Consider the following 13,082-nt stretch of genomic DNA (forward strand, 5'->3'; position numbering starts at 1 on the left):
GCCTGGGTTACAACTAATATGTAAGAGTGCTTTATACTAATATACTAAAGTGGATATAAATAATTACAGGTATTCTGTAGGTATATTAGCTCTATCTCCTATTCATAGCATAAACTTTTGTACACATGAGAGGGTCACAGTTTACAAATGTATCTCTGTTGAATGCTAGAACTTAGTGTGTGTTTAATAACTGTTGAACATACTCTTAAAGACTTCACTTACTCTATATACTTTTGCAGATTTAAGGAACTCTTAAAAAAGACCAAAAAAGAATTAAGTGAACATGAAAACAGAGAACTTAATCTCCATCAAGATATAAAAAACAGTCAATTTGAAATGGATATCCCAGTTAATATGCTAATAAAAAAGGTAATTTTTAATCAGTTTTGGGGCCCAAAAATAATTTTAAGTAATATAAATCTCTGGATACATTGAAGTTTTATATTGTTTCATTTTATGAACATGATGTTAATGAAAATTGTATTATTTTCTATTAAAAAGTCGTACTGTTGATCTTAAATCTTGAACCCGGGCTGCAATCCATCATTATGTGATCCTAAATCATGAGTCCCAAGTCTTTTTTTATTGATTGATTGTTGGTAGCAGCTTTATTGGGATATAGTAAACATATCCCATCTGTATTATATCCATAGAATTGTGCATTCTCTACCACTTAAGAATATTTCTTGCTTTGTCCCTATAGCTCCCTGTTCTGGCGTTCTGTGTCAGTGTGTGCTGGCTCCTTTGACTTAACATAGTGTTAAGTCCACCTGTGTGGTAGCAAGCATCTGCACATAATGTCTTCTTGTTGCTGAGTCATGCCCTATCATATGAGAGAACACACATTAGATTTAACTCTTCATCCCTTATTGCTTCCACTTTGGTCAGGTACTAATAACATCGCTATGGCAAGTATAGCCTGCATCTGTTCTCACTTTTCCTTGAGTTCTCAGGAACTGAGGCGTCATGTGGCCGCTCTGTGTCACCTGCACTGTTGGGTGGACAGTTTCTCCATGGCCTCAGTAGCACTTGTTTCCCGCTGTTTTACATGTCTTTCCTAGGCCAGTACCAAGTGGCTTCTCAAGGGAGAACTTCCCAGGCAGGTTGCATATCGCTCCATGCCTTAGGTAATAGCAAACGGCAGCATAGTAGGGGCTTTAGTTTCACTCCCGTGGAAACTTTGCTTCATGTCTAGAAGAAGCCTGTGCCCATTTTCTGCCTTGCCGATGCCATGACACAATGAAGGTAGACTTGTAAAGATAGGGTTCGTTCATTTTCTTTCTTAATTGAAGCTTTTGACTTCTTTCCCAGTGTGCCTCCCTGCCCTCCATCTGCCTCTAATCTCGGGCACGGGACCTGCCAGCTCAGCACATTGACACTCGCTGCTCTGGCTTTCATTACTACAGCTATAAGATCACCTGAGGACCTTTACCAACGAGAAAGAAGCGTGAGCTTCTGGTTTTTCTCACTGGGAATGGGGCTGATTTTGGAGTTTAGATTCAAATTCTTTCTGTTTTTTTCCTTTCATCTTTCCTTTAGGAGCTTGCCATGTAGCCAAGGCTAGCCTTGAACTCAAAATCCTCCCTCCTCAGTCTCCTGAGCCCTGGGACTGCAGTCCACCAGTCCCAGCTAATCCTCTCTCAACCTAGTATCTGGTTCTTAGGATTCATTTTCTTGGCACAGAAAACAAACTAAAACTTCATGGCTCAGTAGAGAATGCAGGAGCCTGGCACTGTGATATTACCTCTGGTCCCAGCACTTACGTAAGCTGAGGCAGGAGAATTGCAGTTCGAAGCCACAATGGACCACCATGCAGATTTTCCAAAAGGAGCTAGAGTCATTTTGAGAAGGAAAGATGGGAGACAGTCCCATGAAAACCATCTAACCTGAGTGCTGTGGTGCCTAGCAAAATACTGGTCCTAAGGAGCGTGTTTTATGACTGCTACTCCTCTGACTTTATCTTCCGAGTAATTAGAAACCCTGTTATGAACTGGGCACATGCTTTTAATCTCAGTACTCAGGAGGCAGAGGCAGGCAGGTCTCTGAGTTCGAGGCCAGCCTCCCTACAGAGGGAGTTCCAGGAGAGCCAGGTCTACACAGAAAAACCCTGTCTTGAGAGACCAAAAAGAAAGGAGAAATATCATTATAAGAGTCATTGCAGGTTAATTACAACTGAGCTTAGGTAAAATTGGTGATTGGTTTTATGCTGCCATGTTCTCAGCCTTCTTCATTACCAAACTGTATCACTTTATTCCTGCAGATTGATGATCTTACATCAAAACTGGAAACCACATCTTCAAAATGTCTACATTTGGGTAGAAAAAATCAGGTTCTTCAGCAGGAGTTGCTATTGATGAAAACTATACAGAAGAAGTGTGTGAAACTAGAGAAGAACAAAAGGAAACTGGAGGAAGAAGTCGAAAGCCTCAGAAGTCACATGGAGAAGAATATGGTGGAGCACAGTCAGGTGCAGCAGTATAGGCGGGAGGTCGAAGAGCAAGCGAGGCAGGACTTGGTGGAGAAGTTAAAACAGGTCAACCTCTTCCTGCAGGTTAGTTTCTGTTTCTGTGATGGGCGTGGTTCATCTCCCTGCAGATACGCTCTGGCTGTGTGCATAGTGTGTTTGCTCTGGTTTGTTCCCCAGGGTTCTAGAGAGACGAGGACATGTGTGTCCTTCATTATTATAACTCATGATCTCTCATTAGAGAATCATTTGACTTTTAAAGCTATTTCGTATAAAACAGATTGCTAGAAGGAAAACAAATTGATGCGCAAAGTGTACCAAACTCTTGAGTTGTTATCTAGTTCCAGATTTAAACTTGGGAGCTAATTCTATTGTTCCTTGAATTCTCAGATTATTTGTGTACTATCATACAGAACGGGGGATGTGCCACATTGGTAACATGCTCAGTTAGCACAAACAAGAGAAGATGAAGATTGAGTGTGTTGTAGTTCACATCGAATGCAGTTGATGAGTGTCAGCACTCGTTTGCATGTGAATAATGACTGGCTTGTAATTACTCCTAAAGCACATTCTTCCGGCTTGCTGCAGGCACAGGCAGCCTCTCAGGAAAACCTGGAGCAGTTGAGGGAGAGCAGTAACGCTTCAGTGAGGAGTCAGATGGAGCTCCGGATTAAAGACCTGGAGTCCCAGCTCTCCAGAATGAAAACTCAGGAAGACTTTGATAAAATAGAACTAGAAAAATACAAGCAACTCTACCAAGAAGAACTCCGAGTTAGAAAATCGTTGTCAAGTAAACTGAACAAGTAAGTCATGACGTCGGCGCTCAGGAAATCAGCTCACTGCTCTGTCTCGGCAGCAACATTTTCAGTAAGACTGGGAGACTGGGAGTGCTAAATTATATTGTTATACAATTATATTTCCACATCCTTTAAATAGGACTGTTCACAGACTTGGTGATGTTTTGTTTTGGGAAGAAGACAACGTAGTCCCAAGGGTACTGCCGATATTCCTCCTTTGGGCACTTTCAACATTTGATATTTTAGTTTTCTTTGATTGTCATCTTTAGTGTTTCCATTAGAGGTTCCTGTCAACAAACTGATGGACAGATTTTCTAGTCTGTGTCGAGTTTACACGTGATGCAGGGAAGTGTTAACGCAGAACAGAAGCAGCAGCCCAGCGCCGCATTCTTGGTGCTGCTCCGAGTTAGTCCTTGGTGTCAGGTGCTCACTTTATCCTTAGTAATGGGAGCAAATACGTAAACATCTCGTGAGGGAGTGAAAGGTTTCAGTTATACTCAGGGAAGCCGATCCTCCAGTCATCTCCCAGTGAGCACTTAACGGGGTGTTTCTGATGATACCCTCAGGATGCCAGGAAGCAGAGCCCTTCCAGAAGGCAACTGTTACCGGTTACATCTCAACAGCCGTGTCTTTCCCCCTACTTTGTTGGAATTACTTGTTAGTTATATATCCCTCTAGATACAGGGGGGAGGGTCTTGGTCCTGCCTCAAATGATGTGGAAGACTTTATTGAGTCCCCTTGGGAGGCCTCACTCTCTCTGAAAAGTGGATGGGGAAAGGTGGTGAAGGAGGAAAGGGGGAGGGAACTGGGATTGGTATGTAAAATAAAAAAATATTTGCCTGGTGGTAGTGATAGTGGTGCATGCCTTTAATCTCAGGAGGCGGAGGCAGGAGGACCTCTGTGAGTTCAAGGCCAGCCTGGGGTCTACAGAGCAGGCTCCAAAACTACAGAGAAAATCTGTCTCCCAAAAAAAAAAAAAAAAAGTCCCTCTAGAAATACCTTCACTTTTTAGAATAATTTAAAACCTGTAATATTCAGCATTTACGTTCTGATAGGTTTTTCATGCTAAGTCCCTGTTGAGGTGCAAATTGCATGTATTCCCATGACAGCTTTTTAAACAGCCCTTACTCAAGACACATCTGGGACCGTGAGACACTAAGCCTTGGCCTTTTGTGGACTTCACAGGACTAATGAGAGGCTGGAGGAGGCCAGCACGAAGCTGCTCCTGGAGGAACAGCAGAACAGATCGCTGCTAAGCTCTCTCAGTACAAGGCCTATTGTAGAGTGTCCTTGTGTTGGAGGTCTTCATAATAGTTTGGTATTCAACAGAACTCTTATTCCAAGAGAAAATATAGTGATTCCTTCCTCAAGCCTACAGCCGTCAAATAAAAGAATGGAAATCTACCTGACCAAGGTTAGTATATTTTGTTTTTCCTTTTGGTTTCAAGTTTCTGATAAAATTCTCACTTTTAATTTAATGTATGATCCTGAGTTGTTTTGTTGGCCTGTGCACACTAATGTCATAGTAATTTTGCTAAAGGAGAAAAGTCACTGAAGTTCCTAGAGCTTTCATTTCAGCAGCTGCTCACTGTTATCTGGTTCAGGGAATGCAGCTAATGTTGGGCCCACGGGGGTCACGCAAAGATGGGGACAGACCACCAAATCTAATAAACCTGAAGCAAACTTTATTCCAGGAAAAAAATAAAAAAAATAAAAAAATAAATCGCCATGGGGCACAAAAAGCTTATCAGCTGGCTGAGACCACAGCCAGAGATGGACTTGTAAGGCTGCGGCAAAGGCCAGCTTTTGAACCCTCCCTTTTTATATTAAGAAATAGCAAGCATTAGGCAATAGCAAAGGGATATTTACAATCTTGAGGTGAAACTTAGACACAGATTGCCCTTCTTTGCAACTTCCGTTAACAGAGTTTTTCAGTTAAACTAGTGTTCGTATGAGTCCATTGTTTTCCCCTGGCGTTCCCTGATGGTGTTTACCAAGGCTCTGCATCTCCCCTGGCACTGCCAGTTTCACATAGCAGGGAAGGGTACGGGAAGATGCACAACCAAAAAGTCAAACGTCACGTACAACCCGTCGTTTAAAAGTTACCTCAGCTCACATCAGTAGCTGGTCAGGAGTGGCCCGGGGTATCTAAAGGCTGATCCTCAGTTTGCAGAGCAACCCTAAGTTTGCAGAGGTCGCTTCAGCCTTGCAAATAGAGCTAAGAGCTGTAAAGCGGAGTAACCCACTGTTCATAGTTAATCCTTAAGCTGCTGAGACAGCTGCTGACAGCCTGCTCTCATTCTCCTAGACTTACAACTTTATATTTATTTATTTTTACATTCTTATTTCTGGAATCTACATTTTTATATTCTTACTCTTGGACTCTTCAGCTAAGGCAATCCATTTCCTTAAAAGGAATGCTTACATAGGTTTTGGAAATTAGATATGGTTGTGACTACAGGTATAGCTTAAAATGTGACCATACACCTTCTTATGACAATTTCTCGGCAGTGTCCTGGACTTTCCATTCGAATGACAAGAGAATGGGTAATATCCAAATACCTACATGTGGATATTTTTGATTTAAAGAAATCTGATGCAAATACTACTTATTAATTAAATAAATGTAACATTCCATAAGATTAATTTCTAAGTTAAAAATATTCCATTTTATTAAACATTATAAATATTCAACTCATTTCAGATGCACCAGGAGTTGGAAAAAAGTATAAATAGAGAACTTAAAGAAGGTATGTACCAAAATTGATGAATTAAGTTTAAATTGACTAATTTCTGAAATAAATTATAAGTATTAAATGACATCATTTTTCTTGTTTATTGGATAGATTTTTTTTAATTAATCATTGTCTTACACAAAATTAAAGATGTGAAGATATTCCTTTCATGGTTTAATGCAGCAAATGTTTGTTTCATTTATCTTTGAGAATTTCATATTTAAGTACACTGTATTAGCATCATTCCCACCTCCCTCTGCACTCTGACTCCACCCATGCTCCCCACCGCCTCTCAAGTTCATGACCTCTTCTTCTGATATATGCAACTTAGAGGCCCAATTAGTGTTGCCTGTATTTGCCTGTGTTTAGAACTAACCACTTAAGAATGAGCTCTCGTCCTTGAAAAAGACTGATTCCTAGCTCTTCATCTCAGGGTAGGACTGTCTTAGGTAGGGTTTCTCTTGCTGTGTAAAGACCATGACCAAAGGCAACTTGGGGAGGAAAGGGTTTTTTCATCTTTCACTTCTATCACTGAGGCAAGTCAGGAACCTGGAGTCAGAAACTGAAGCAGAAACCATGGAGGAAGGCTGCTTACTGACCGTCCTTCTTTCTTACACAGTTTAGAGCCACTTGCCCATGGTAGCACCACGCACAGCGAGTCATTAATCAAGAAAATGCCCCATAGATTTGCATAGGGCAGTATGATGGGGGCATTTTCTCAATTGTAGTTCCCTCTTCCCAGATAAATTGTGTCAATTTGATCAGGAAAAAAAAAATAAAAGAAGGACAGGGCCTTTGTGGATTTTCTTCATCCTTGTAGGAATGCCAGCTGATAGAGTCTTTGCAGATATTGTGGAGGTTATCATGTTGTTGGGAGTTTATGGATACAGCATCCTTCTCTTGACCAGAGGACACGTCACAGCGGGTGTCAGGACCCTAGGCTTTACCTTCTTCCCACCTTCTCTTCCGTGGTTCCCTGAGCGCTGGGGGTAGGAGTTGTGATAGATGTTCTGTCTGGGGCTAAGGTACCACATAGTCACTTATTGTTTGCGTTTTGACCAGGGGTGGGTCTGTAATAGCCTCCTCGTGCTGCACAGAGACATCTTTGATGACAGTGAGAGCTACATGTATCTGTGGACATAGGAGTTAGACGTTTACAAGGCCCTTGGAGACTGTATCTTTTTAATGATGTGGTAGTAAAGGGTTCTCCTCTAAGGTCTATGACCTGTCCAGCTGTGCAGCTGTTGTGGTTCTCGGGTTTTCCTGCTAAGTAGAGATGTTGACAACTTTCCTCCCTTGGCAGCTTACATAGAACCTTCTGATACTAAGAGCTAGCCTCAGATAGGAAGCTTTCCGGTCAGATCCAGTTTAATTCATCTAGTCCTTTGTCCTAAGTTTTCAGTGTCTTTAGCAATGTGGGATTACTTCAACCTCCAAGAGGTAACCAAGGGCTACATCAGTGGTCTGTGTTGTTTTGAGAGTCACCTGGACAAACCAACCATTGGCTGACCATTCCAAAGGAGGTTTCTCATGACAGTTACTAGAGTTACTGTCAGCCTTAGTGACATAACTTCCTTTAAGATTTTACACACACACACACACACACACACACACACGTAAATATAATATGCTACCTTAGCGTTTGTCCCTCTCCTTCTGTATTGACCTTCCTCCTCCCCAGTTGGCGCCCCTCCCTGATATTCCATTTCCTACTTCCTATCCCCTGTATCCTGCTGTTCTTTCAACCTTCCCCACACCAACATGTGCTCCCTTTATACTTTCCTGAGTTTAGTTCCTTTTTTGAGATTGGTTTTCTTGACTCTCCAGTATTTGTATATTCTGAACAGTAATCTTACACACTAAGACTCTCTCCTGTTACGGGGGTTTCCTCCTTACTTGATTGTTTCCAGTGCTGTATGGAAAAGGCCCAGTTTGTCAGTTGTTCCTAAGCAAATTGAATCCTATTCAGAAAGTCCTTTCCTGCGAGTGTGTATCTTGTCCGGTACTACCTCTGTTTTCTTCCAGCTGTCAGGTTTTACGTTGAAGTCTTTTACCCATTTGGAGTTGTTGTTTTGCAGGGCGATAGAGACAGGTCTAGTTTCGTTCTTCCATTTGTGGACATCAGTTTCTCATCACCCTTTGTTAAAGATGTTTCTTTCTCCTGCAGTGTATATTTTTGTTATCTTGTCAAATATCAGGTAGCTATAAATATGTGGCCTTCTGCTGCACCCGTCTACATACCTGTTTATGTGCTGTGCCATGCTGTTTTCAGTACTATGGCTCTGTGATATAATCTGCATGTGATTGTTGGGAGTGGACTATATCATTTCATCTTATCATTCCTGTGCTTGTTACACTATCTTTGCACGATTGTTGAGTAAATGAGTCAGCCCAGACACTTCGATATTCACAGTGATAGTAAGTGTGCACGTGTGAGCAGTCAAATTTAGTTATGATTGTGCACTCTAGTCATGCATACACACTGCCAGTTCAGTTTCAACTCTTCTGCTGGTGTGGGTTTGACTAACTGGGAAGTCTCTGAGAGGCATAAATATATATAACCCTTTCTTTACAGCTGCTGCCGAGCTTGAATCTGAGTTCTGCAGAGTTTCTCCCCTTGGATCTGCTACTAAACCAGGTCAAGATCTACTCTCAGAAGCATCACAAGAATATATAGACATTTTAAAGAAAAAATATACAATCTGCTGAATTTTAAAAAAGAAAGGAAGAAAGAAAAGGCATATAACAGTAGAATCGGGACTGTTTGGAAGAAGGACCAGAGGAAGAGAGGACCTGAGAAGATAAAGGGGCATGCACTGTGTGGGTGTGAGGGCACACAGCTTCAGCCCCAGCACTTGAGAACCAGAGGACAAGAGGACCAGAGAAGATAAAGGGGCATGCACTGTGTGTGTGTTAAATGTGAAGTGGGTGTGAGGGCACACAGCTTCAGCCCCAGCACTTGAGAGGCAGAGCAGGCAGGTCTCCCGAGTTCAAGGACAGCCAGGGATACAAGTCTCACACAGAGAAAGAAGGTCCTAATGAAACCTACAATTTTGTGCAAATAATATATATTATTACATATGGTCTAAAATATATTTATTAGACTTTATATATTTTAATCGTCCTATTAAATGTATGACTTGAAAACAAAAGTGAAGAAAACTTTTTTGTCATGTGTATTAGAAAATTAATATGTTTACATGGGTTTTTTTGGTGGTTTAAGCAGATTTTGCAAGTATTATTAAACCAGTATTACCAGGTTTTACATACAAAACCCCCTAAAAGCCGGTTTCTCACTAAGTACTTTGGTGGGATGAAGTCCCGTCTTCATGTTGACACTTTTCTGGTTTTGTCACTTCGGTCTGCCACTGCTGTCAGCATTGTGAACGTGTTAATGTATTACAGCCGCCGTATCACCGTCAAACCTGGCTTCAATTTTAAGCCCTGATTTGTAGTTCTTGATCCTTCCTGCCTGTTCTGTTCATTCATTGCTTGTTCATCCTTGATGGTCTCCTAAACAGTCTTAAAATTAGGCAAAATGTCAAAGAATTGTGCCCACCCACCCCACTCGACCATTTGAAAGAGCCTTGCTGCCATCTCCCACTGTCCTTGACTATTTTAGTATTTTTGTAATTAACAGCACCTCAATAACTGGATGTCACCTTTGTGATGAGCCGGCTGACACTAATACACCTGCATTTAATCCTCAGATTCTTTTCCAGTTTGACGTCTTGACTACAGTGTCCTTTAACAAAAACTCCCCTTCAGACTCCTGGATTCCAGTTACTCACATTTCCTAGACCCCTTCAGCCTGGAACATTGCCCAGTCTTTCCTTGCTTTTCATGACCTTAAATCTTCATGGTAGAATTCATGTAATGCCCTTGAATTGAATTTTCTGCTTCATTATGATTAAATCATGCATTTCTTGGCAAGAGTATTACAGATGAAAAATTTCTCATTTTGTCCTATTAGGTAATCTCTAATTTAGACTTTCCCTAAAATTATGATGTTGATTTTGATCACTAAAGCAATTATCTGCTGTGTTTTTCCCTATATTTACTTTTGTAATAATTGTTTTATGAGGAGGTAATTTGTGACTGTAAATATCTGTTTTTCATCAAACTTAAAATATATTCAGTTACTAGTATCCATGTGGATTAATGGTTCTTCATTTTACTTAATGAGTTGTAAATGGTTGATAATATTTTTAATTATTTTTATATTTTGATAAATAAAAATTTTGAGAATTTCATACATGAGTGCTATATTTCTATCATTTCCACCCTTCCCTCTCCCTCCAGCTCCTCCTGTGTCCCTCCCAACTCCCTCTCAAATTCATGGCCTCTTTGTTGTTTTTATATACATATACACATGTGAAAATGCACCACCCTATTGAGTCCAGTTAGTATTCCTTTGTACGTGTGTTCGGGGGCTTGTAAATGTTCTGTTTCGGTAATTGGAGCACCATAGAAATTTTTTAAAGAATAGTACAAAGAAATCTTGGTTATTACCACTCTTTTCGCAAATGTAAGCATTGGGTTTTGTCCTTCCCCTTCTCGTCCTCTTTCAAAATAAATGCAAGTTAAGGGGTATAAAAGAGCATGTTTCTCTTGCGAGTGGCAAACATGACACATTTATTCCCAAGTATGTGTCTCTTAGAAACAAGGAGCTGTCTCCACATACCTGTAGTGGAATAATCAGAGTCAGGAATTTCAGCATCTACTTCAATTTTCACTATTATCTCAATAACTTTTTATAGGAAGAAACTTCAAAATGGAATTCTGTGCCCACCTTCTTTCTGTGCTGGGATTTTTGTCTGGCTTGAACTCGCAAAGGTCTTGTAGTGTGCTAGAGCAATGGCTGGGAATTCACATGTTCAACTGCCCTATTGTGCCCAGAAAACACTTCTTTTGGTGTTCACCATCTCTGGCTCTTCGAGTCTTTCTGCCCCCTCTTCCATGAAGATTGCTGCCCCACCTCCAGTATTGTCTCACCTGGGCCCGCTGGGGGCTTCTCTGCTAACTGCTGTCTACTGCAGAGGCTCCTTCCTCTAACTCTAGCTTTTGTCAAGTTGTCCCACACATCCAGCCAGTACAAACGATACTAGGAATACTTCTGTGCGGATGTTTATGTTCGGATATTACATTTTGTTGAGAATATTGCTGGAGAATTGCTGGGCTAAATGGCAAATCAACATTTAACTGCCAAATCGTTCTATAAACTAACTTCCCATTTTACATTCTCACAAGCAAATTCTCTAATACCCTTCCAAGTACAAGGACACTGTTTTTTTGTATTGGAAAAATGATTGCTCTTTCTGGTAACTAGAGAGGGCTGGTCCCTCTTTCACATGTGCGTGTTTGTCTGTGAAGATCAGCGGTTGATGCAGAGGCGTCTTCCTCAGTTGCCTTCTCCCCTTTATTTTTTGAGATGGGACCACACAGTAAACCTTAAGCTATTTTATCTAGACCCACTCCCCCCAGTGAGCTCTGAGGACTCTTTCTGGCCTCTAGTGCTGTGTAAATTAGTCGTCTTCACCCTCCTGCCCCAATTTGACACAAGCTAGTCACCTGAGAAGAGGGGACCTCAATTGAGCAAATCAGATTGGTCTGTAAGCAAGTCTATGGAAAGCATTTTCTTTATTAATGATTGGTATGAGAGGGCCCAGCCCACTGTAGATGATGCCACCCCTCGGCAGCTGGTCCTTCCAGGTATAGTAAAGACAAACCAGTAAAAGGTATTCCTTCATGACCACTGCTTCAGTTCCTGCCTCTAGGTTCCCGCCTTGATTTCCTGCCCCGACTTCCTTTTATAAAAAGACTGTAAACCGGAAGAAGGAACGAACCCTTTCCTCCCCATGATGCTTTTGGCTGGGGTGCTTTATCAGAGAAATAGAAACATCAAGAGCAAGCTCTGAGGTTGTAGTTGTGCATCGTGCCTGGCTGTTTACATGAGTGCTTGGAGTCCCAGCCCAGGTCCTCGTGTTCATGCAGATCTCTTTTCAACTGAGCGGTCTCCTCGGCCTAGTTCTGTTATTCTCCTCCATAGAATAGTGTTTGGGGAGGCAGGGATTCGCTTCAATACATCAGACAGGGTATTCTTGAGAACAGAAACAGTATGTGGATGAATCGGGGCACCCAGTTTGGTCAGCAACCCTCCTCTGCAAGAAGACAGTATAAGTTGGCCCAAGGATGTCTTTGGACCTGAGGCCTTCTCAGATTGTTTGGAATATGATGTGGTTTAAGATGAGTTGGTTTCACCATGTGGGGCTTTAATTCCCCATGTGGACCTGAGTAGGCATGGGGTATGGGACTGGGAACTAAAACTCCAGCTTATTCCAATTACTTCTTAATTGAGAAGTGTTATTTAGAGGGCACTCATTTACTTTGTCTTTAAATTCTTTAACTACTAAATCACATAAGGTTTAGAAGACAGGCCTATATTCAAGTCCCATCAGGTCGGATTCTCCCTCTCTATTGCTCCCTTTTCCCCTTATGGGTTCCCCATCGAGTAGTAAATAATCAGGTCAGAAGGACTGACATGAACCCCTCAAGACTGTAGAACCTTGACCTCTAACAGTGGGAGACCTGGGCCAAGTATAACAGAGCTTCACACCCTGCAAGACGGTCAAGTCTGCAGTGTGATGGTTCACACTTAGGTAACAGCAGGAGGTGCTCAGGAAGGTACGTGCTTTACCCCGGCCTGTCCATCACACAATACATGCAAACTGGTGACAGACACAGCTTGAAGAAATGACAATCCTTCCTCCAAGAACTTGCAAAAAATATCAGGAACATCTCAGGCCTACATAATATATATTAAAAGAGCATCACCCATTGTACCTGCTGTGCGAATCTCTGCTGGTCTCTCCCACCAGACCACTCCCATCAGCTTCTGGGTAAGAAGAGCTTTATGAGGAGAGCCCTCAGCTCCTGTAGCCAAGTTTTAGAATAGTTCTCTACCTTCTTGCCTCGGTACTTTGTCTCTCCACTTAACTGGCAGCTGGATGGGCTGGTAAGAACCCTTCAAACCTTCAAGACCAATGCGTCTTTTAGAATTACATCTTTTATTCCCTTTAATGGGAC

At 41.7% G+C, this 13,082-nt stretch overlaps 1 protein-coding gene across 3 annotated transcripts in view; it reads left to right on the plus strand.

Moving 5' to 3' along the window:
* Ankrd30a (ankyrin repeat domain 30A) overlaps nucleotides 1–8,839 on the plus strand; it is a 68,143-nt gene extending 59,304 nt beyond the window's left edge. For 2 of the 3 annotated variants that reach the window (XM_075983009.1, XM_075983010.1), the window contains 6 exons: nucleotides 240–369; nucleotides 2,261–2,551; nucleotides 3,053–3,267; nucleotides 4,447–4,675; nucleotides 5,966–6,011; nucleotides 8,572–8,839. In XM_075983009.1, the coding sequence (XP_075839124.1) occupies nucleotides 240–369; nucleotides 2,261–2,551; nucleotides 3,053–3,267; nucleotides 4,447–4,675; nucleotides 5,966–6,011; nucleotides 8,572–8,705 (1,045 nt within the window). In that variant the 3' untranslated portion in view covers nucleotides 8,706–8,839. Of the gene's footprint in view, nucleotides 1–239; nucleotides 370–2,260; nucleotides 2,552–3,052; nucleotides 3,268–4,446; nucleotides 4,676–5,965; nucleotides 6,012–8,571 lie in introns of those variants that run through there. The other variant, XM_075983011.1, reaches the window with a different exon arrangement.
* Nucleotides 8,840–13,082: the final 4,243 nt, after the last annotated feature.

The sequence above is a fragment of the Microtus pennsylvanicus genome, chromosome 8 (assembly GCF_037038515.1).
Source record: "Microtus pennsylvanicus isolate mMicPen1 chromosome 8, mMicPen1.hap1, whole genome shotgun sequence".
In the NCBI taxonomy this organism is placed as follows: domain Eukaryota; kingdom Metazoa; phylum Chordata; class Mammalia; order Rodentia; family Cricetidae; genus Microtus; species Microtus pennsylvanicus.